The following is a 25540-nucleotide window of genomic DNA, read 5'->3' as shown; positions in this document are numbered from 1 at the left end:
CTAAGATATGGACTGATCAGTATGATTGATAGAAAGTAGCTACGTAACTAGTTACTGATACTCCCTATAACAATATTTGTACCTTTGAAATTTCATAATGCAGTTTGTCTATTTACAACATTTTCTAGAATGTAATTGATCTTCTCTATAGCCAATAACAAGTGTTGTTAAGTTAATAAATTGACCAATGCTTGAAGGTGGTAAAAATTCTATCCAATACTCAGTATTGTTTTATCGTAAGAAATTCTGCATTGTCCAATGCATGCATGTGTTGTTAGCTATTTAGGTGGTAAATAGCTGAATTCGGAGATTATACAATTATGTGCAGTTACTAGACGATGAAAGAGGTTAACTTTGTTGAAAATATCTTTATTTTCTCATACAAACATAAAGTTAAACTGTGAAACCTTTTAATGCAGTGGCTCACTTCAGACAAACAACACAGGAAAGAAACTTTCCGTCCTCATACGGCGGACAAGGCAATGTCCCACATTTAGCCTTGACACCATAAAACAGTTTACCATCGTCATCCAATCCCTTGGCCAGAGACTGTGGATTCTCATCAACACAGACATACTCGGACGCCGCCTTATAGTCATGCCGACCAGAGGCTAGATCCCCGTGATAAGCCTCCGTCCATCCGGGGTAGCACTCCGTCCTACCCGGGATCATGAGGAGGGTGGAGTGATGGGTATCCAGGCAGACAGTACAAGGAACGTCCATTGCATAATTTGAGACGCCAAACAAAGTGATCGGATTCTGGTACTCGGCACCATACATGTAGCCAACATTCTCGTTTGAATACATCTCCTTGTTGGGCCCCCATATTGGATCATGTGGCATGCACACGTATTCGGCTGCGGCTCCCACGTGGTCATAAAACGATCCGCCGGCAGATCCTGGAAAACAGTAACATGACACCACACATTATAACATTATACCACACCCTATAACATCACACCACACCCTATAACATTATACCACACCCTATAACATTACACCACACCCTATAACATTACACCACACCCTATAACATTACATCACACCCTATAACATTATACCACACCCTATAACATTACACCACACTCTCTAACATTACACCACACCCCTATAACATTACACCACACCCTATAACATTACACCACACCCTATAACATTATACCACACCCTATAACATTACACCACACCCTCTAACATTACACCACACCCTATAACATTACACCACACCCTATAACATTACACCACACCCTATAACATTACACCACACCCTATAACATTACACCACACCCTATAACATTACACCACACCCTATAATATTACACCACACCCTATAACATTACACCACACCCTATAATATCACCCATATCACACCACACACCTATAAGTATCACACCACACCACACCCTATAACATTATAAGCCACACCCATAATAATATCACAAACCACACCCTATAACATTACAACCACAACCCTATAATATTCACAACCACAACCCTATAATATTCACAGCAAACCACACAACCCTATACTATCACACCACAGGATCCCCTAGAAACATTACACCACCACCCTATATAACATTACACCACAACCTCTAAATACACACGACCCTCTAACATTATCCACACCCTATACATTACAACACGCACCACACCCTATAATATCACACCACAACCCTATGATATCACAAAAACCACACCCTATAACATTACACCACACCCCACCCACCCCATACTAGACCACCACCCTCATACTTCAGACACCCACAACCCGAAATTAGCACACCACACTCTCTAACATAACACCCACACCCTCAAACTTACCCACCACCCTATAACATACCCACACTCTGACATTATACCACACCCTATAACATTATACCACACCCTATAACATTACACCACACTCTATAACATTACACCACACCCTATAACATTACACCACACCCTATAACATTATACCACACCCTATAACATTATACCACACCCTATAATATCACACCACACCCTATAACATTACACCACACCCTATAACATTATACCACACCCTATAATATCACACCACACCCTATAACATTATACCACACCCTATAATATCACACCACACCCTATAATATCACACCACACCCTATAATATCACACCACACCCTATAACATTATACCACACCCTATAATATCACACCACACCCTATAACATTACACCACACCCTATAATATCACACCACACCCTATAACATCACACCACACCCTATAACATTATACCACACCCTATAATATCACACCCACACTCTCTAACATTACACCACACCCTATAACATTACACCACACTCTCTAACATAACACCACACTCTCTGACATTATACCACACCCTATAATATCACACCACACCCTATAACATTACACCACACCCTATAACATTACACCACACCCTATAACATCACACCACACCCTATACTATCACCATCACACCCTATAACATCACACCACACCCTGTTTGTAAAATGTAGGAGTAGAAAAAAAGTCGAGATCACCTCCATTCTGTATTTCAGAATTCCCTTGGGTCAGTTTCAGTTTTACATGCTTCCATTCTGTATTTTATCATTGATCAGGATCAGTTGTTATTTGATGGACCTCTCTGCTCAATTCATTACATCAATAACGTAATTGATCACATATACTATGTGTTAGAATTTCGTTTTTTTAGTGTTATGTATTGAGTTGATGTAATATATATTTCTACACAATGCAGTACATGTATTCATATCATCTAATGGACGATTTGCCACTACCATCATATCAGAGTATAGGGCCGTTCATCACTGTCACACCGAGCCGTCCTATTGTGGGGATGTAGACTTGGTGTAGTGTTGTAAGCTTCGGGTATATCTGGCCAAGTGATGAAGTGCCCTCGTAGATCGTGAATTCGAGGCTCGGTCAGGGCACAAGTCATCAAATTAACTTTTGTCATGTCTCTTCTATGTTATATAAAGAGGATATTGAATGGTTTCCCGTTTAATGTAAGATATTTCACAAGTATGACAGAATATCGATACTTCCACGAGTGCGAAGCATGAGTGAAAAACATCGAAATATTCTGTCATTGTGAGTGAAATATGTGTTATATTTAACGTAAAACCATTATATTTCCTTTTTATTGCAATTTAAATACTTAAAATCTAAATTTAATAGTGTCAAAAAGTGCAGCATTCAGCTAATAGCTAACGTCAAGTGAGTATTTTGTCAGAAACTAGTCTGAATATTTCAGAAATACAGCAAAGTAACCAATTTATCTTTTTTCGCTTTAAAGAGGTGAATACTAAGGTTCGCTCTGATTGGTCAAAAACTAAAAAAATATATTTTCACTGCAAAATCTTTTTTTTCACTGCTCATCACTGCAGTGAAAATATGAGTTTTATTAGGTTGATAAGTTTCTATATTTCACTGGCAACATGCAATAAAAGAAATTATTAACATAATGAAATTATTGTAGTGGTACTTACCTGAGTAAACCACACTGGTGTTGCCTGGTGGACAATCTTTCCTTCCCCATCTTGTAAATACCACTCCTTTGTTACCTTTAAGTGGGTAAAGGAAGCAAACAGCTGTCTTATATTTTATTCTCGAATACAGTTATATAAAGTGTTATGCGGAGGCCTTAAAATACATCTAAATAAACATTGCCTGTTAGTAGTCAATCAATTATGAGATATTTTCTTCTAAGTAAAGAAATAGAGATGAATTAGCTACCGAGTTTATTTATTTATCTTATTTAGCATTTTTTTCGTTATTGTTAAATCAAAACCAACAGTAAATGCTTGTTAAAACAACAAATTCCAAAATGCATAAATCTTGAAGGGAGATTAATAGAATCTATCATGGGTCTGTTCCGTGGACAGGGATATCTTAACCCGAGTGTTAGAGTTTGGCCAGTCAGCACGAGGCTTGCCGAGTGCTGGCCAGCCAAACTCTGACACGACGGTTGAGATATCCTTGTTCGCGGAACAGACCCATGGTTGATTATTTTTCTCACATACTTGTAACTAAACGTAAGTTTTTATGAAAGTTTTTCATCGCACCATCTTCAATGCTCCTTGAAATGTGCGTCAAAATTGATGACGTCATCATTTACGACTTGGTTACTCAACGTAATATAGGTAAGTATTTAAAATAATATAACAAGTTTATATCGATTCACTCCTTCCTTACTGACCTTTTTTGGCATCAGATTCAATTTGTTGGATCCTTTCGTCGTATCGTTTTTCAAGGTTGCTGAACCTTTCCTCGAGTCGTTCGTTGGCGATTTGAAGACTTTCTGACACATATCCGACTACTATTGGCTGGATATTTCCAAGAATTCTCTGTTCCGCTTTAGCCTCTTCTATAGCCTTCTTGTTAATGGTTTGTGCGGAAACCACCACAATCAAACACACATAAACACACCACATCTTGTTGTCCTGGTGATCGATCATGAACATGTATGCTATTTATATGCTTTCACAAAACTGCCGTTAGCGTATGAATAATAGAGCCGAATCACAAGCCCTATAAATCCGCGACCATACATATACTGTAGCATACGATACCAGGAAACATTCAAACCGTATAAATAAAAGGTAGTCTAAATGCTGACCCTAATACCGTTATTTATACAAGAAATGCTACAAGTATATGTGCACGCGGGGTCACATATACAATAAACACAAAAATAGTCCCCGCGTAACAGTTGCCATGGCGGAAAGTTTTCATTAACATAATTACGAGACACTTGAAACAGTTTCGGTGTCACATACATTGATCACATGATTATAATCATATCGGAGAACGTGACCATCGGCAGTTACTGCTCTTACCATAAATACAGGGTGTCAAAGGCATCATCCTGATGGAAACAATACATTACTGATGTATATATTTATATCACGCGTGTTTTCCATGACGTCATAACTGCCATTTCTTTGAGCATTGGTTTTTCGGAAATATAGATTTAAGATGGTTTAAACATAGATGTTTGATTGTATTCAAACCTGGTATGAATGTGTATAACGGATACACGAGTTGTAAGTTAATTAAAACTAAAGTTACAATAAACAATCGACAAGACGAGGACATGACCAGGTATCTACAACTATTACAGGATCATGATTCTTCCTTGATGTGTTGAATGACCAAACTGACAATTCTACAAGACTCAAAAAAGTCCTTTTGTTTGGATTGAAGTAACTTTGCTAAGAATTAAGAATCATAGAAAACAACCCCCGGTTTAACCCAGTGAGTTATCACAACGGTCATTTCGTCTTCGGTTTAGCCCAGTGAGTTATCATACAAGTCATTTCGTCTCCGGTTTAACCCAGTGAGTTATCATACAGGTCATTTCGTATCATACAAGTCATTTCGTCTCTGTGAGCACTTACCATTCCGATCCTTCTTGTATGACGATGGTCTGTCGTCTGCCTCTTTTTACTATACGTCCCCGGGTTAGTTTTAATTAAGGAATCACTCCCCGAGCGTTTTTTGAATGAAAGTGAAGGAAAGCTAAAGACTGTAGGCTATAATGGTATTTATAAAAGGTAATTGTTTTCGAACTGTAGTTTATTATCCCGATAATGGACCATCAATGATCCTTCATTCAAGTAGATTTGTGTAACAGTTCTCAACACACTAACACAAATATAATAACTTTCATAATTTGATCCATCTGACCTCATTTTCGTAATTCTAAGTCTACAATCGAGAAGATCCTGTATAAGGGAACACAATAATACACAGCGGCCTTATTTATAATGATATTCCACTCCAGTCCCGGTACAAAGGTTTAACACTGTTTACACCTCGTTTGTTCATTAACGATGTTGTGTTTAGGTCTCCAGCTTGTGCGATATTGATATTACGATTGCTTAAAACCTAGAAAAGTCCAGTTGTTGATATTTGGATGGATGGCAAAAATTGCGGTGATGCAAATAGTGATGAAATTTGGTGATCGCAGATCGATCTATTTTGGAGACATTGATAATTACATTATATTCACTTTTCCTATAAAATGTACTGTTTTAGTAGAAGAGTCACATCGATGCAAACCTCCACAGTGATTAAAACTTATCTAATTTAGCTAGTGATTTATGTATTTTTAGTTTGATAAAATATAATATTTGACCACTTACGGTGTAGATAACACCACTTAATGCTATATCATTAACAAAACACAAATCTTACCATTATCCCATTAACTTTTTTATTTTATTAACGTACACTTTAATCAATATTCCATCAACTTTTTTTGTTATTTACATACGTAACCAACATTCCTTTAACACTTTTTTTTACAAATCATCTTCATGTCAAGTCAAAATTTCATCATTTTGTTACATGTAATCTATATGTCAAGTCAAAATTTCATCATTTTGTTACATGTAATCTATATGTCTAGTCAAAATTTCATCATTTTGTTACATGTAATCTATATGTCAAGTCAAAATTTCATCATTTTGTTACATGTAATCTATATGTCTAGTCAAAATTTCATCATTTTGTTACATGTAATCTATATGTCAAGTCAAAATTTCATCATTTTGTTACATGTAATCTATATGTCTAGTCAAAATTTCATCATTTGTTACATGTAATCTATATGTCAAGTCAAAATTTCATCATTTTGTTACATGTAATCTATATGTCTAGTCAAAATTTCATCATTTTGTTACATGTAATCTATATGTCAAGTCAAAATTTCATCATTTTGTTACATGTAATCTATATGTCTAGTCAAAATTTCATCATTTTGTTACATGTAATCTATATGTCAAGTCAAAATTTCATCATTTTGTTACATGTAATCTATATGTCTAGTCAAAATTTCATCATTTTGTTACATGTAATCTATATGTCAAGTCAACATTTCATCATTATGCTGCTATGTGTTATCAACATACACTCTAACCAACATATCACCATTTTTTTTTTATATACTAGTAACAAACACTTTAATCAACATTCCATTAACACTGTTACGAATATCAGTAATGATATTCCCTGAAAGTTGTTTCATTTTTGTTGTAATCATTCAAGGCAAGCGTAGATGGCACATACAGCTTGGGAGGTCTTACATGTATATCATACTCTTAAACAAAAGAAGGTCACCGATGTGAAGTCGAAACCGTAAATCTAATTCACAATCGATAAAATGTGTGCAAACAAGAATATTTATATACTAAATGAAATAATACCAGCTGTTTGGAAGGGATTACGTCTTGTATTTTATTCATCTAAATTTGATGAAGGTCAAATTTATTTGATGTCATGTTCCTATAATGGGAACAGGGGTAATGGAAATGGTAAACTAGATATATAAACGAGCATCGGGAAACGTCGAGCATGATACTGCACTAGGGATATGGTGTTTATTTAAATAACTTTATTATACACAACCTTATTTATTGGGTATGAACGTACGTATCAAAATAACATATGGGTCGATTTAAAATCCAGTTTAAACACTAAAGCACAGTTTTGCGTTATTCAAAATATATCTTTTATATCAAAGACAGCACTTCAAGCTGTTTTTAAGTTACTGTTGGCTTTCCAGAAATATAAAGTCTACTAACCATAACATATATTAGAGTAACATATCTCCGCAACAGCTGTAAATCTTACAAATATCACCAAAGTCAAATCTTACAAATACATTGTATGCCTCCTTCTCAGATCCTCTTCTCTAGATAACGACGAATGGTATGTTGTTACTGTTTTCGGATGTCGCTTTTGTTTTTTCTTAATTCTGTTATTGGAATAGCTTTAGCCCGCTCGATACTTCTTGTTATCAATTCTGCAAGGGTAATGCTGTTTAACTAAGAAATATCTTAGCTCATCAAGTCTTTGTATGCGTTTTTTTTACTGTCAATCACAATTGCACATATACGTCTTGCAAGGCAGAATAGGTATATTTCTTTTGTTGTGCGTTGGGTGGCATGAATGAAAGTCCAGATACTGGTGTGTGTCGGTGGACTTGTAGAATATATCAGTTATGATATAGTTTCCCGATTTTTAACACGTACATCAAGTTCTGTTTCGCTACATTCCATTGTGAATTGAATGGACATATTCAGGTTGTTTAGAGTGTCCTGTAATATTGTTAACTCTAGTCTACCCGTGTCACAAAAACATTACCAAGGCAGCGAAAGACTCTATTCCACTGCTACATAAAAGTGAAAAGATGCGGAATTTGGTTCAGGCATCGGAAATTTTACAGAGTAAACGACAGCCAGCCAATCTTAAAAGGATTCTGACAAAAGCTAAATTTAATGAATCTGATAAACAAAGTTTTTCTGTATCCAAGTGCGAAGACACAAGATGTGGGACCTGCAATTATATACATATAGGGAAATATCTCATTTTGAAAAATGGGAAAACGGTGAAACCCAATAGTGACTTGAATTGTAAAAGCAAGAATCTAATTTACGTTATAGTTTGCCCCACATGTAAAGAACATTATATCTGCCAAACGGGGAACGCACTAAGTGAGAGAGTTCGGGTACACAAACAACAGATACGTACCCCGGAAACACGCAAAATCCCACTTAGTGAACACCTAGACAATTGTGGTAAAGGGACATTTTGTATATATCCCTTTTACAAAATGGTGGATACTTGCATCACTAAAAGACTTTGCAAGGAAGAAATGTTGTGAAAATATTTAAACCGAAATTGAATGAATATTGATTTTTTTTTAAATGTTTACTTTCTCAACGGACACTTAACATTCACCAAATTAATGTAATAACACCTTAATTAGTAACGTTATCTCCCCTGGTGTTATTATATTGTATGTGACGTCATAATGTGGTAACCAAGACGTTAATAAATGAATCGCCTGAAGATGGCCGTTAGGCCTGAAAACGTTAGCGAAACACAACAGTTGTCGTGTTGAATTTATATTTTTTCAACTATTTAATCGATACACAAAGTATCTACAAGTTTTATTCTCTCTCTCTCTCTCTCTCTCTCTCTCTCTCTCTCTCTCTCTCTCTCTCTCTCTCTCTCTCTCTCTCTATATATATATATATATATATAATTAAAAATATATAATGTCCTTGTGATGGGTATACATAGTAATAATAATAAAAAACACAAACCAGAAATTCACACTAGCGCTTTCAACATGCTTTGAGAGCAAGCTCTTCAGGTGTAATGAAAGGATTTATTTGTGACGTCATCACTGTGTGTCATGGTTACGTCAAAACAACATAGATTGATGACTGTCCCTATATAATCTATGTTGTTTTGACGTAACCATGACACACAGTCATGACATCACAAATAAATCCTTTCATTACACCTGAAGAGCTTGCTCTCAAAGCATGTTGAAAGCGCTAGTGTGAATTTCTGGTTTGTGTTTTTTATTATTATTACTATATATATATATATATATTCAATCAAACACTACTAGGACAGTAGTTACATTTTGTAGTTACCCCGATGATAGATCGCCGATGACCCTTCATCCAAATGAGCTTTTGAAATATTTCTCAATATCAGCAAAACAAATATAATTCCACTCACAATTTTACTCCGTATGACATCCGTCTCGTAACATTCATACAACACTCTTCAAAATGAGAACACCCCATTGGGTAAGACCAAGGTAACGCAATGCTCTTATTTACAATGATAGTTTACCCCAGTCCCGGTACAAAGGTTAAGTCCGTCTTCCTCACCTCGTTATTTCATTAGGACGATTTTAGGTCTCTTGACAGTGCGATATTGTTAGCACGATTGCTTGAAATCTAGAAGAGTCGAGTTGTTGGAATTTGTTTTGCCAGTAAATCATCTGCTAAATAGAACAGGGTTTAAATGTATTCATTGTAGATTGATCCGTTGTTGAGACATTGATAAATATATTCACTGTCCCTATATAACGTCTGCATCTTACTTTTTGAGACATTGATAAATATATTCACTGTCCCTATATAACGTCTGCATCTTACTTTATCAGACATTGATAAATATATTCACTGTCCCTATATAACGTCTGCATCTTACTTTTTGAGACATTGATAAATATATTCACTGTCCCTATATAACGTCTGCATCTTACTTTATCAGACATTGATAAATATATTCACTGTCCCTATATAACGTCTGCATTTTACTTTATCAGACATTGATCAATATATTCACTGTCCCTATATAACGTCTGCATCTTACTTTATCAGACATTGATAAATATATTCACTGTCCCTATATACAGTCTGCATTTACTTTTTGAGACATTGATAAATATATTCACTGTCCCTATATAACGTCTGCATCTTACTTTATCAGACATTGATAAATATATTCACTGTCCCTATATAACGTCTGCATCTTACTTTTTGAGACATTGATAAATATATTCACTGTCCCTATATAACGTCTGCATCTTACTTTTTCTCTATAATTTACATATCTAACCAACATTTATCAATTTTTTTATCTATTATTTTCATATCTAATCAAAATTCTTTTGACGTTTTATCAATTATTTACATATCTTATCAACCTTCAATTCACTTTTATCTATAATTTACATATGTTATCAACCTTCAATTAACTTTTATCTATAATTTACATGTCTAATCAACCTTCAATTAATTTTTATCTATCATTTACATGTCTAATCAACATTCCATTAACTTTTATCTATTTTTTTTACATATCTTATCGACATTTCATTAAGTTTATATCTATTATTTATATATCTAATTAACATTCCATTACGTTTATATCTATTATTTACATGTCTAATCAACATTCAATTAACTTTTATCTATTATTTACATATCTAATCAATATTCCATTAAGTTTATATCTATTATTTACATATCTAATCAACATTACATTAACTTTTATCTATTATTTACATATCTAATCAATATTCCATTAAGTTTATATCTATTATTTACATATCTAATCAACATTACATTAACTTTTATCTATTATTTACATATCTAATCAATATTCCATTAAGTTTACATCTATTATTTATATATCTAATCAACATTCAATTAACTTTTATCTATTATTTACATATCTTATCGACATTCCATTAAGTTTATATCTATTATTTATATATCTAATCAACATTTCATTAACTTTATTCCTTTGTACTAGTGCATTGTTATAAGGTGTCTAAGCTGGTTTCCCTGTAAGGACGTTTAGATGGAAATAAAAACGGAGTAAAAATACACAAATACTTCATTAGCGATGAAATGTTAGAGGAAACCAATGCATGTTTTCTACCCAAACAGCGTCCATTCAATGCTACTAAACCTTTTCTTATTTTTCTGTCATTCGAACCCTCGATAATTGTCGTTTTCCGCCAACAAGGTCAATAAAACAATTTTTTCAATCATATTCCTCTTCGGAACATGTTTTATTTCTTCTTACATTCTTACAGCATCAATCTTTGTTATCAACACTAACAAAACAATAATATAAATGTTAACCTGTACAGCTAAGACCGGTGATTAGTTTAAATAATGTACATACACGTACCATTACCTAGACATGTGACAACAAAACGTAAAATCTTAAATAGTTAACGTTTAAATAAAGGTGATATTGGATTATAATTGTTGGCAAAAATATGATACAGTATAAAATAAACAATTAAATGATAAAAAATATCAGGGACATAGGAATCATGTTTGAAATTTGATTTCTTTTTAAACACTCTTATAGTTATCTCCCCTTTGCCACTACAAACCTTGTTTATAGCTTGAAATAAAACAGTTATAAAGACAGGTAAACAAAAACGGGCCTAGCAAGTCATCCATAAAGTTATCAACCGATACAATAACTAAAGCACTAACGTTATACATTTGTATAATATACAAAGCAAAGAAATCCTAGATTATTCGCTCTAAATTAAATTAAACTTATTTTTTTCTACGTAATTAAGTAACTAACATATCAAGAGATTTTTCAGAAAACTTGTGACGTTAAATGCTTATATCCAATGTCTTTTCTGAGTATCTACGATAATCGATTAACAAACAAACGTCAATAGAACCTAGAAAGGGAGATAACTCCATTATAGTTTATGACGTCATAGATGATAATCATTTTATTCCCTGAGATAAGTTTTTGATAAGATGAAAACTTGTGTCAAAATAAGCTTATGATCATTTTTACTTTCTAAGGAGACACATTTTTTTATTCGATATAAATGAATGAAAAGCAAATCGAACAATAGTATGTTTTAAGTGATGACTGCTTTAAAGGAAACCCTGACCATTCGGTTTTAGGGAATAACACAATTGAAAGTTCACTCAGGAATCCCGGTTATAGTTACTAAAACCAAAACTCAATGCCGATAAATAGATTCTTCTTTAAAACTAAAACCCTTACCCAGAGTTCCAGTCCGAGAACGTTAGTAAATTCCATTGATTAATGGAAGCTGTATCGGCAACATCGCACTAATATTACTAGAGTACAAATTGTTTTTATATAAATATATCGACACTGGAGTATAAATGTAAACACAGTCTTATAGTGCACGGTGCTATTACTAGCAATGACGGGACACTACAGTGGAGATGACGAAAGTTATGTCGACCGGGACATTCCACTAAGTTCCGCATTAGTTATGTCACCGTCTTTATGCCTAGACTTGCAGCAACAACATAATACTCTTGCACATTGTCCAAAGACCATTTTCTTAAATTCCGTGTTTAGGAAGCCGTAGATGATGGGGTTTAAAGCACAGTTAAATAAGAACGACCTATGGAAAAGTTCACTAGCTACAAGTTGAGCTGGTGTAAAGTCGTTCGGGTCGTAAGTTATAAATAACGTTGACCATATTACAAGTGTCAAGTAAGGCAAAAAGCTGAGAACGAACGCAATGCTAATAGACAGAGCTATGATCGTATATCGCTTGGTGTTGATATTTTGCGATCGCATTTTTTCCTTCTGGTTGTCCATATGTCCGGTTGCTAAGGAGTCACGAGTTTCTATGTCCGTCATAGAGCTTGTCGTTGACGCAAAGGACAACCTCGACGTAGCTGACCCTTCTCGTAAAGGACTTCCGAACTTATGCCCCATTGCTCTCTCTTTGCTGTTCGCCATAGTTGCCGAACTTACTCTACGATTATTTTCAGGAATTTTGTCCGTGCCTGATTTTTCTGTGAAACTTTTTGTTTGTCGAACTGATGACGACATTCCACTAACAATGTCCTTTTTGTGGTCTGGGTCTATCATCTGAGGGATAATTTTGTGTGGACCCATTTTCAGCGACCTAGCGCTGACGGCGATCGAGTTGGCCGATGTAGGTCGACCGTAATCGTCTTCTCCAATAGGGGACAGCGCACCGTCTCGAAGGTCGTTTCCGAAACCTGAGGAATCATCCATTTTCCCTCTTCCTTCCGAATGTGTCACGTCACTAGCAACTGTCATCGAACTCGTAGGACGAGCAGACGATAAGTTTCTCTCGATCCCTGTGGCATAAAACCGGAAGCTGCGCAACTTGTACAGCTGTCTCCCGACTAGAGTGTACAAGACGGTGAGTACGATGAAAACGATGATAAAACAGAGGAAGAGGTACGAATTATAGACTGTCACAAATAGTATATAATCCTCGTCTGGGTTTAGAGTGCAATCACGAGCTACCACAGATGTATCCTCAGTCAGATTTTTCTGAATCACCGTGTTGAGAAAAATGGCAGGCCATGAACAAAACAATGCGAAAACAATCACTCCGAAAATGATCCATCTCGCCATTTTCTCGGTGATCTGCGCTTCGAAAGGCTTGCAGATTTTCCGGAATCGGTCGACTGCGATTGCAATTAGAGTCGTCCCGGAACCAATACAGGAAAAATAATTTATAAAACGGAGAGCACGACAAGTTGCGGCACTGTCGAAAGTATAAAAGTTGATTAAGTCTGAAATCTCCATGGGCATAGAAATAACGCAGGATATGAGATCGAAGATAGCCAGGGTGACAATAACATATAGGATGCCGTAGTTTTCATTCGACAGCCGTAAAAATAAATAACTAGAGGATTTCCGAATAAACCTATAACCATAAGCACCCCGATGACTATTATTGCCGGAAGTAAAATTGAAACATAATGGTCATTTATTTCCTGTAGTCGTGCTTCCTGTTCTGGTGTATTCATCTTGACGCTTGGCTCTGCTTAGTCAATAAATGTTTGACACGGATGGTAAACCTTCATGGAGCACCTACAAGTAAAAAATAAAACAAACATGTACTTGTAAAGTTTAAAAATATAACAAACATGTACGTGTATAGTTTCACTTAAGTATGAAAGTAGTAATTTCCTTAAAAGACAAGAATACATTAAGATTCTGGGGGAAGTGTGAATGAGGAATGAGTGTCAATCAGAGAATAGGTAACAAACTAAAAAAAAAAGGCCGAGGTGTTTGCGCACTCGAATAGTCGGTAGATACAAAATTTGAAACAGTGCATTTTCATGACCCTAGTTTCAATATTTCATTAATTGATTTTGTTCTGATTTACTGCATGGTACATAAAACTTAATACTGTAAATGGAATCAGTTCCTTAAAGATGGTTTATCTTCATAAAAGATTGTTTTTGCAGATATCATTCAAAATAAGCAACTGATAACTAAGTAATACTATTGAATAAATTTGATGATTGAAAGGCCTGTAAAATCATACCAGTAACTAGTATCATTGAATAAATTTGATGATTGAAAAGGCCTGTAAAATCATACCAGTAAATACGTCGCCGAGACTGAGAAAAACTTATATCCTTAAATACACAACCTTCGAACATCACTAGTTCTCGGTTTAGAAGGGGCGCAACTCTTGAGGCCTTACATGGAATGACACGAAGAAAATAATGCTAAATCGTTCAAATTCGGGTCTCAACTTCATTGTAAGTTATCATGATTAAGGACTGGCAAAGAAACTATTTCACAAAATGTACTCGGAGTTTAGTGGTGTAATTATCGAAAATGTTCCTACTTAAATGTCAATGTACAATGTATATGTATGTGATGGTGACAAGGTGTAAATTGATGTGAGCTGCAATTACATATATTTGTATTTTTTTCAAATACTGGTAACTCGTAAAATCAATCATACGTGTACAAATAAATGTATGTACATAAATGTACGTGCTTCCTGTGTGAGTGGTTAACGGTAACTACATGTTTGTAGTTTAAGACTGCTACTGCGTTCCAACACACAGTTCGGGCAATCGGAACACCTCGCCTCCGTCTGCGAACGTTGTCTAGTTTCGAAGGAAATGACGAGGGGTTCCGATTGACAGTTCGGTTAGAATATTTAACCTGGGAATCGAACCTTGATCCCATAGGTGAACGGCAAGTGTGTCAACACCCGACCACCCATGTGATGGTATTCAAGTGTGGCATCATTCTGCCACCCGACCACCTATGTGATGGTATTCAAGTGCGTCACCACTCTGCCACCTGACCACCCATGTGATGGTATTCAAGTGTGGCATCCTTCTGCCACCCGACCACCTATGTGATGGTATTCAAGTGTGGCATCATTCTGCCACCCGACAACCCATGTGATGGTATTCAAGTGTGGCATCATTCTGCCACCCGACAACCCATGTGATGGTATTCAAGTGCGTCACCACTCTGCCACTCGGCCACCCATGTGATGGTATTCAAGTGCGGTTAAATCTATATTTTTTATATAGCTTTTTACATCTAAATCCCGCAGTATGATGATCTAGCAGAACTCATAGATTGTAACTTGTTAAGAGACTATCGGGTACGTACCAGTTGTACCGGTAAGAATCTACTGTACTTATAATGGAACGCGGCGAACCGGCTTATGTGATTAGTTTCCTAAATTAGTTCCAACTTGGATCCAAGATGGCGGAACTGGATGTTCCTTCGGTATACTTATTTAAGTTTGTAAAAACGAGACGAAGAATCTTCATTTGCAGTGAAATTGTATAAATTATAAATTATGCGTGTAAATATACGACGGAACGATTCAGGTATTGTTTTTTTATCCGTTACATTATAAAAAAGATGAATACTCGCATTTTATGTTTGAGGTATGTTTGGTAGAGACAGGCGCCATCACTTGAGATACAATAGCGTTCCATTATATGGTGACGTACCTTTTTAGTGCCTTTAGTACGGACCAAAGAAAGAAACACGCGGTACATTTGCATTAAGTATGTGTACTCATCAAAAACCCGATAAAACATATGTTTTAATGAAGATATACATAGTATCATATTGTTATTGGAATTTACATTCGTCAAACCTTGCTATGAAGTCAGATGTATGATTGACATTTTCCTTATTGTTTCCTTGTTATATATTCCCCAACCGACGAGTCAATATCATAACCCTCGCCCCCTCGTCGCGCTTCGCGGTGGCACATATCGATATTACATGTATGGGCACAAAATGTATGGCCTTGTTGTATATAAATCAAAATATGTAATGAACGAAACTATAAACTATTAAGTGGTAAAAAAAATCACAAGAAAAGACGCACAATAAACTGAACATTAACTTAGAAATCATATCCATTTGAAGTGTTCGTGTTTTGCCACAGTAGGTTTTGGTGTATTGTAATTCTGTACTCAGCCAGGGTTGCCTGTTTTGGTGGAGACTTTGATATATGACACTGTTTCACTACCGAACATTCCTCTTATACAATTTGGTTTACAGTCTCGTCCTGCTCTGAATGCTGTAATAATAACGATGACGATGATTTGTATATTAACCCTGACTCGTCAAGCGACTTTCGCTGTACAACAGAACTTTCTCAAAACACTTTCGGGACGCACATTTGCCTAAGAAAATTGTTTAAACTAAATTTAAAAACGTTTTTTATTTATTTATTTATTTATTTATTTATCTATCTATTATTTCCGTTTAATTTGCCTTTTTGTCGCAAACAACTATAAAGAATAAAACTTTGCATTGGCATGAAAGAAACTAAACTGGTTAATAACAGGGCCACACGGTAAGGTCATACAGGGTCACACGATAGTCTTAGCGGTCCATCAACACAATAACGTCATACAGGGCCACACTGTAGTCATAACGGTCCATCGACACACTAACGTCATACAGGGTCACACGGTAGTCTTAACGGTCCATCAACACAATAACGTCATACAGGGCCACACGGTAGTCTTAACGGTCCATCAACACAATACTGTCATACAGGGTCACACGGTAGTCTTAACGGTCCATCAACACAATACTGTCATACAGGGCCACACGGTAGTCTTAACGGTCCATCAATACAATAACGTCATACAGGGCCACACGGTAGTCTTAACGGTCCATCAACACAATACTGTCATACAGGGCCACACGGTAGTCTTAACGGTCCATCAATACAATGCTGTCATACAGGGCCACACGGTAGTCTTAACGGTCCATCAATACAATACTGTCATACAGGGCCACACTGTAGTCTTAACGGTCCATCAACACAATACTGTCATACAGGGCAAAACTGTAGTCATAACGGTCCATCAATACAATAACGTCATACAGGGCCACACTGTAGTCTTAACGGTCCATCAATACAATAACATCATACAGGGCCACACGGTAGTCTTAACGGTCCATCAACACAATAACGTCATACAGGACCACACGATAGTCTTAAGGGTGATTTTGTTTCTGACTTTGTTGTGTTTTGGTAGGGTTTTTTGTTTGTTTGTTTGTTGTTTTTGTTTTGGTGGTGTTGGTTGTGGTGGTTAGTGTTTTTTGTTGGTGGTGGTGTTTTTCTCCCCAATGATCATTATTTTTCAATCAAGTATAATTTCCTGATACGGTACTCGTACATACTTTCCCGATAAAGGCGGTACTCGGACATTGTTTCCCGATAAAGGCGGTACTCGTTGTTACATACCATGGTACTTTACTTTGTTTGTATTTCGCGCTCAAAGACTTGTACGTGAACCGGATGTATGACCGGATATATGACAAAGGACATTCCAGAACGTGCGGTGTAAACACGTCAACATGCAGGTGTAGCGGCACAACACCGCGGCTATTTACTCATTTATTGGACATAAATACGCAAACTACAGCTTGCGGTGAGTACCGTACATACAAACCCAACTGTATATGTTGTTTATAACTTGTTGTCAGTGTAGTAAATATTAAGGCGTCGTGTGTCATACTTTCAGTAATTTAGGGTGTAGTCATTTTATTGCATATATGTATTATATCAGTCAATATAACGGTTGTTAATAGGTTAGGTTAGTTGGGCCATAATTATTTAGTAGTATATTTGTATTATATTTTAGTTTAACCCATTGGTGAGGATAGACCATAATGTGGTGTGGATGATCCTGGAAGGATCATGGTCAGAACAGAGTCCTGACAGGGACATATGCCAGACTGATGTGTGGTGGAGCGAGGTGGCCTGGGTACTGTGGTTGCGACTCATGAGGAACACAGCCAGAACCTTGATGGACAGCCATGAGTGGTATTCTTTGCTGGCAATATAGAACTGTTCGTGATGAGGCTTGATGGTGCCCGTCTTGTGGAGAGAACTGGGTTTCTTGTTGACACTCCATGGTGGAAATCTGCCCACCAGTGTAGACTATTAAGGTGACCTCATAGACAGTGATGGAAATCTGTGATATATGTTCTTATTAAATGTGTGAAAGTGAGTGTGGATGTGCAGTTGTTCATAGTGTATAGTGTAATTAAATATTGTAAATAATGTACAGTGTGTTGTGTTTCTATCTCTGCACCAGATTGGACAATATGCTCATCCCGTTACACTCGTACATACTTTCCTAATAAAGGCGGTACTCGTACATACTTTCCCGATAAAGGCGGTACTCGTACATACTTTCCCGATAAAGGCGATACTCGTACATACTTTTCCGATAAAGGCGGTACTCGTACATACTTTCCTGATAAAGGCGGTACTCGTACATACTTTCCATATAAATGCTGTACTCGTACATACTTCCTGATAAAGGCGGTACTCGTACAAACTTTCCTGATAAAGGCGGTACTCGTACAAACTTTCCTGATAAAGGCGGTACTCGTACATACTTTCCCGATAAAGGCGGTACTCGTACATACTTTCCCGATAAAGGCGGTACTCGTACATACTTTTATGATAAAGGCTGTACTCGTACATACTTTCCCGATAAAGACGGTACTCGTTCATACTTTCCCGATAAAGGCGGTACCCGTACATACTTTCCTGATAAAGGCGGTACTCGTACAGACTTTCCTAATAAAGGCGGTACTCGTACATACTTTCCTGATAAAGGCTGTACTCGTACATACTTTTATGATAAAGGCGGTACTCGTACATACTTTTATGATAAAGGCGGTACTCGTAATACTTTCCTGATAAAGGCGGTACTCGTACATACTTTCCTGATAAAGGCTGTACTCGTACATACTTTCCCGATAAAGGCGATACTCGTACATACTTTCCTGATAAAGGCGGTACTCGTACATACTTTCCCGATAAAGGCGGTACTCGTACATTCTTTCCTGATAAAGGCGGTACTCGTACATACTTTCCTGATAAAGGCGGTACTCGTACATACTTTCCCGATAAAGGCGGTACTCGTACATACTTTCCTGATAAAGGCGGTACTCGTACATACTTTCCCGATAAAGGCGGTACTCGTACATACTTTCCCGATAAAGGCGGTACTCGTACATACTTTTATGATAAAGGCTGTACTCGTACATACTTTCCCGATAAAGACGGTACTCGTTCATACTTTCCCGATAAAGGCGGTACCCGTACATACTTTCCTGATAAAGGCGGTACTCGTACAGACTTTCCTAATAAAGGCGGTACTCGTACATACTTTCCTGATAAAGGCTGTACTCGTACATACTTTTATGATAAAGGCGGTACTCGTACATACTTTTATGATAAAGGCGGTACTCGTAATACTTTCCCTGATAAAGGCGGTACTCGTACATACTTTCCTGATAAAGGCTGTACTCGTACATACTTTCCCGATAAAGGCGATACTCGTACATACTTTCCTGATAAAGGCGGTACTCGTACATACTTTCCCGATAAAGGCGGTACTCGTACATACTTTCCCGATAAAGGCGGTACTCGTACATACTTTCCTGATAAAGGCGGTACTCGTACATACTTTCCCGATAAAGGCGGTACTCGTACATACTTTCCTGATAAAGGCGGTACTCGTACATACTTTCCCGATAAAGGCGGTACTCGTACATACTTTCCTGATAAAGGCGGTACTCGTACATACTTTCCCGATAAAGGCGGTACTCGTACATACTTTCCTGATAAAGGCGGTACTCGTACATACTTTCCCGATAAAGGCGGTACTCGTACATACTTTCCTGATAAAGGCGGTACTCGTACATACCATTCCTGATAAAGGCGGTACTCGTACATGCGTATTGCTATAATCTATCTTTGTATGTATAAGATGTTTATAATTTACACGATTACGGATTAAACAAGTAAGCACGTTTTACTAACGGCCATTGTATGCTGACTAAGTGTTTGGTCCAGTTTCAACTGGTTTGTAATCTTTTTTCTAATGTGTAGGAAAGGAATTTATTATCCGATTATACTGTACCTTGACTAGGACTATAGAGCACTTCGACATGGAATCCCGATCAGTTCTTACCTAGCCATACAAAAACATCTTCGACATAGCATCCCGATTATTTCTTACCTAGCCATACTAAAACATCTTCGACATGAAATCCCGATCATTTCTTACCTAGCCATACAAAAACATCTTCGACATGGAATCCCGATCAGTTCTTACCTAGCCATACAAAAACATCTTCGACAAGGAATCCCGATTATTTCTTACCTAGCCATAATATAACATCTACATATCATATACTTTTATTTCAGGATCTGTTTTCTTGTTTCTATCTATTACATGTATTTCTTTTAAATCTATTCCTGAATAATATCAAATATATTCATAAGGACCCTTTTCCATGTATCTATATTAAGGTTGTATGGTACCTTGATAATGTACCTGGAATTTACACAAGAGTTTTCTTAAATTTCTCTTTTTTCTTCATTGCATTCTTTTGCATATATGTAGACATGTGATTAATGATGAATTGAATGCCAATTGGATTACTTGAAAATATTGCGAACTATCTTAACGTACAGTATGGTCAATTCACTAAAAATAGTTGTAGTGGTCCAACATTATCATTTCTTTATTTCCTCCATGTATAGAAGAGCTACAAGAATATAATCATACATACAATTAGATCTGGTAATTTCTCGTTCGCATGAGAGACGAAACCAAGAGGCACGAGAAGGACACGGACTCATAAAGCTATCATACACCCTTAATGTGTCGGTCAATTACTGAAACATTTCACACTTTATACAGGAACACTTACTTGTCCAGTTTAATCAATTTCGTTTTCATAAAAAATGATTGAATTTGTCCTGGGCGTTTTAATCAGTTAATTAACTTTCTTAAATGAGTCGGTATTTATAAAAACGATTTTTAATGGATTCTGTCTTTAATGGACAGTGGTTGATTGAACGGGTTGACAATTTAAGTGAAGAAATTCTTCCAAGTTATGCACTCTGAGTGGATTCCATGGATATCTTGAGTAGAACAGAACAAGTCAAGTACTCCACGCGTTTTAACACAATACACTGTACGTAGGTATACACTTTAAAATGTTATATGACCTTGTGAGATATGGTCAGTTATGTGTTTGTCCTCTGACGAGAGAATCCATTTTACGATTCCTTTGACTATATACGGGGATATTGTGCTATACCAGCACTTCCAAAAGGAGTCGTTATTTCGAGATAAACACTTAATTAACAGTATGTCATAACTACCAAAGTTATTTAATCTAAGTCAAGGTGTAACCACGGGAATGACAGTTTTACCTCGAGATATCTAGTGTTTCGAGTTATCTCAACTCGACATAACGCAGTTTGGATGTTTATTTAAAGATGTTATTAAATGATGTAAACTATTTGTTTTTTTGAACTAAGACATATATCTCCCCTTCCTATTGATTGATTTTTTTCAATCGAATTCACGGTTGTCTTTCGTTAAAGTTTCGAAAAGTTAATACCAAATGAACCTTGGACATGGAATGAAGGTCCATATTACTCCATTAAAGTACGTGTAAGCCACATAGAGCATGTAGTTGATGTTTGCATCATCAAGATTTCTCCAAAACTTATCCTCCGGATAAGATTGTGTTAGAACGACGACGACGACAATGACGACGACGACGACGACGACAATGACGACGACAATGACGACGACAATGACGACGACAATGACGACAATGACGACAATGACGACGACGACGACGATCAGTATTTATATATATATATGCCTCCCTTCATTCGAATTGGAGACAAAATCAAAGATAAATGCCAAACGAGATATAATTACTATGCTTACGTACAGGAAAATGAGGTCTAATCCACGGAATATTTAGGTAGCGTAATACCATTCCCTGGCGATGTTCACAGTCAGACAGACTGACCTATCAGTCATTGGACCATATCATCACAAAGCTGAAGGCCATTCAACATTTCACGTTGCTAGAGGTATCAAAATATATAGTTTAGTTTATTTCCGAATGTAGCACAACATATCAGCAATATATATCACGATGTTTCAAAATGGTTACACTTCTTTTCACGATCAAACGCTGATTACGTGAGGTGCAATGCTACAAGTTGTCGTCCATACATGTAAATAAAAATTCCATCTGGGGAAATAGGGAGGACCAAACACGAACCCTTGTAGAATTCCTGTTGCTTTTCATCACAGTGTAATCCTATTAGAAAATCCAAACCGAATCCCGGTAGTTTTGTCAATCACAATATTAAACCTTCCGAAAAGTGTCGGATCCAATCACTGGAGTATATCAGAAGGGGATATCACTGACGAAGACAATCAGACCGGGTTGGGTACGATAACAATACAGGTGAAGAGCCTTGAAATGTTGCAAACACATTTCACGAGAGGAGAATAAGCCCGTATGTTCCACAGAGCTTATCGCGAATCTTATTAAGCAGTACAGGTCAAAATGTTTTGACAAAATGTCCAAAAGATTAAATCTACCTTCACACGTAATGCACTGTCTTAATCTATCGGCACGAGCAGGCTTACAGGTGAACGAAAGTTATAACAATATAAAACATCGACATAACACGATTTTTGTTATAATCCCGGATACATAAAGCACACCTAACCGTGGGATTATTTCTGACTAATGTACGACCTACTTAGTAAGACTACTGGACTGTGTTACCTGTACACATGAAGATTTCCCTGTGTACAAAAACAATTTAGCTTCAATGAACACACGTTCTGCCTCGAGGAAAAACAGATCCCAATCAGTATTTGTATTATGACATGTGTACAGTCATATCGTGTATATTTTAACCTAACACAAGTTACACAACAAGAGAAAAACAGAAAACAGAAAATCATGGGCATTTAGTAAAAACAAAATATGACAAATGAAGATTCAAAAATAAATAAAACAACAAAGGAACAACACAATTAAAAAGTCGGTATTTCACATATTGATGACTATACTCAATTCAACTTCATAAGCACTTTTATAATTACAAAGTGTAATTTGATGACTTAACATGAATAACATGGAAATAACAATAAGACGTATACGAAATACTCAAACTGGATTCAGGTTTGTCTTCCTCGACTCTAGCGACTGTTTAATAGATACATGTACAATGTATAAAAACCTAGCCTCCCCATCAACCTAAGACCATATTCAGTTAAGAGCGACATTCTGTTTAGATAATATGCACATCAATACTCATATCGCCTCATAAGATCCCCGAAGGTTTGCGAACAAGTAATATATCTTCTAATCAGTAAAGGGCCGTAACTCTGCTTATTGTTGGACACGAGGTCTTTACCACGTGACAGTCAACCAGATGAACTCAAATACATGTACTTAGATACCGTACGACCAAGAAATATAATGCATGGTAAAAAGGGCCACAACTCTGTATATATACCTAAAAAGAAGACATTACAACACGTAAACAAAGGGCCACAACTCTGTATAAATACGTAAAAAGTGGACATTACTACACGTAAACAAAGGGCCACAACTCTGTATAAATACGTAAAAAGTGGACATTACTTCACGTAAACAAAGGGCCACAACTCTGTATAAAGTGGACATTACCTAACGTAAACAAAGTGCCATAACTCTGTTGTTTATTACGGAAACCATGACTCGTTCTCCTAGGAAATATTACGAGGATTCGTTGTGGACTATAACATAGCAGAGGTGAATACTATCTTTAGAATGTAAGATGTGCACAGCCGTACAGACGGGGGGATCGTGTGTAAAACTCAATGGCAGTACCAGGCGTGGTCTAATTATTTAAAAGTTATACTTAACCGATCATCAAGCTGATGGAACTCGATACATCTGATGTCAAGGTTCCGTGAAGCTACATAAAGCTGTTTTAAAGGTCGGTTTTTGAAAGCCTAGTCAACTTTATAGCTAAAGTAGTAAAATTTCTTTAAAGTTACTTTTGTAATTTTCTAATTGCTACCTATCACGACTCCTGTCTTCATTACTCAACATGGTTTATTTTTCACAGAAAAAATGTCTTCAAATTACAATAGTTTTAATGCATATTCTTTATTCAAATATTTTATTTAGATTTTTTTTTTGTAAACACCTGGCTTTGAAACTCTCAAGTTAATCAGCAGGTATATAAGTAGGTGTCCATTTCACAATGTAACCTACCACTATGTGATTATTTACCTATTGAAACTGACACCTACAATAAAACCAGTAGAAAGGAAATGATTTAAAAACAAGATTTGTTTCTCGATACGATACTCTTCTGAAATAATGGTCTGACTCCTGAAATGAAGACACCGATCGGCCATGATCACCCGATCTTTCTCCTAAAAAAATCTTTTGTAGCGAATGTACAACATTTATTGCTGAATTATCCATAATTATCTTTACCAGTGTGAATCACAATACATGTGTAAACCTTCAGTGAGTTTCGGATATGACCCGATCACATTTGATGACGGGATCTGAATACGAAACTAAACGGAGAATAAATGTCAATTAGCTAGGATTATTTATGATTTAAGGGGTTACGACAAGGTCAGGAAATAATTAACAGATTAACATCAAACTTAACGGGAGTGATCTTTGTGTCTTTATTTGTTTTGCTGCAAAAATATACTCTGCCTTTCTATGCTAATTTTCTTGATATCTTGATGTATTTCGTCCGTAAACGGCCTTAATAATGGAAGCTAAATCCGTAAATAGCATGTCCTAGATTTGATTGTGTGTAAGTGACGATGACTGTCCTAAATGTATTGGGTATGTACTGACAATGATTGTCCTAAGTTTGATTGTGTGTATACTGACGATGGTTGTCCTAAGTTTGATTGTGTGTACTGACGATGGTTGTCCTAAGTTTGATTGTGTGTATACTGACGATGATTGTCCGAAGTTTGATTGTGTGTGTACTGACGATCTTGTCCTAAGTTTGATTGTGTGTATACTG

The 25540-nt window shown here is 36.4% G+C and overlaps 2 protein-coding genes and 1 long non-coding RNA gene across 5 annotated transcripts in view; 1 reads left to right on the top strand and 2 right to left on the bottom strand.

The window, feature by feature from the left end:
• Positions 1 to 352: 352 nt before the first annotated feature.
• On the bottom strand, positions 353 to 5515 carry LOC117316857 (short-chain collagen C4-like). The gene is made up of 4 exons (XM_033871637.1): positions 5412 to 5515; positions 4211 to 4454; positions 3501 to 3575; positions 353 to 899 (listed from the first exon to the last, which is right to left on the bottom strand). The coding sequence occupies exons 1-4, from the start codon at positions 5412 to 5414 to the stop codon at positions 424 to 426; spliced, it is 798 nt and encodes a 265-aa protein (XP_033727528.1). The 5' UTR covers positions 5415 to 5515; the 3' UTR covers positions 353 to 423.
• A 5852-nt stretch (positions 5516 to 11367) lies between these two features.
• Positions 11368 to 25540, bottom strand: part of LOC117316680 (alpha-2B adrenergic receptor-like) — a 29289-nt gene continuing 15116 nt past the window's right edge. The window contains exons 1-2 of one of the 3 annotated variants that reach the window (XM_033871387.1): positions 22413 to 23088; positions 11368 to 14211 (exon numbers count right to left, since the gene is read on the bottom strand). In XM_033871387.1, the coding sequence (XP_033727278.1) occupies positions 12580 to 13929 (1350 nt within the window). In that variant the 5' untranslated portion in view covers positions 13930 to 14211; positions 22413 to 23088 and the 3' untranslated portion in view covers positions 11368 to 12579. Of the gene's footprint in view, positions 14212 to 22412; positions 23089 to 25540 lie in introns of those variants that run through there. The other 2 variants (XM_033871386.1, XM_033871385.1) reach the window with 2 other exon arrangements.
• On the top strand, positions 17934 to 18703 carry LOC117316681. Its single transcript, XR_004529968.1, has 2 exons — positions 17934 to 18068; positions 18282 to 18703. It is a non-coding gene; the product is annotated as an uncharacterized LOC117316681 (long non-coding RNA).

Source organism: Pecten maximus, chromosome 18 (genome assembly GCF_902652985.1).
Source record: "Pecten maximus chromosome 18, xPecMax1.1, whole genome shotgun sequence".
NCBI lineage: Eukaryota > Metazoa > Mollusca > Bivalvia > Pectinida > Pectinidae > Pecten > Pecten maximus.
Note: the sequence above shows the minus strand (reverse complement) of the source record. Positions and strands in the feature narration are given on the sequence as shown.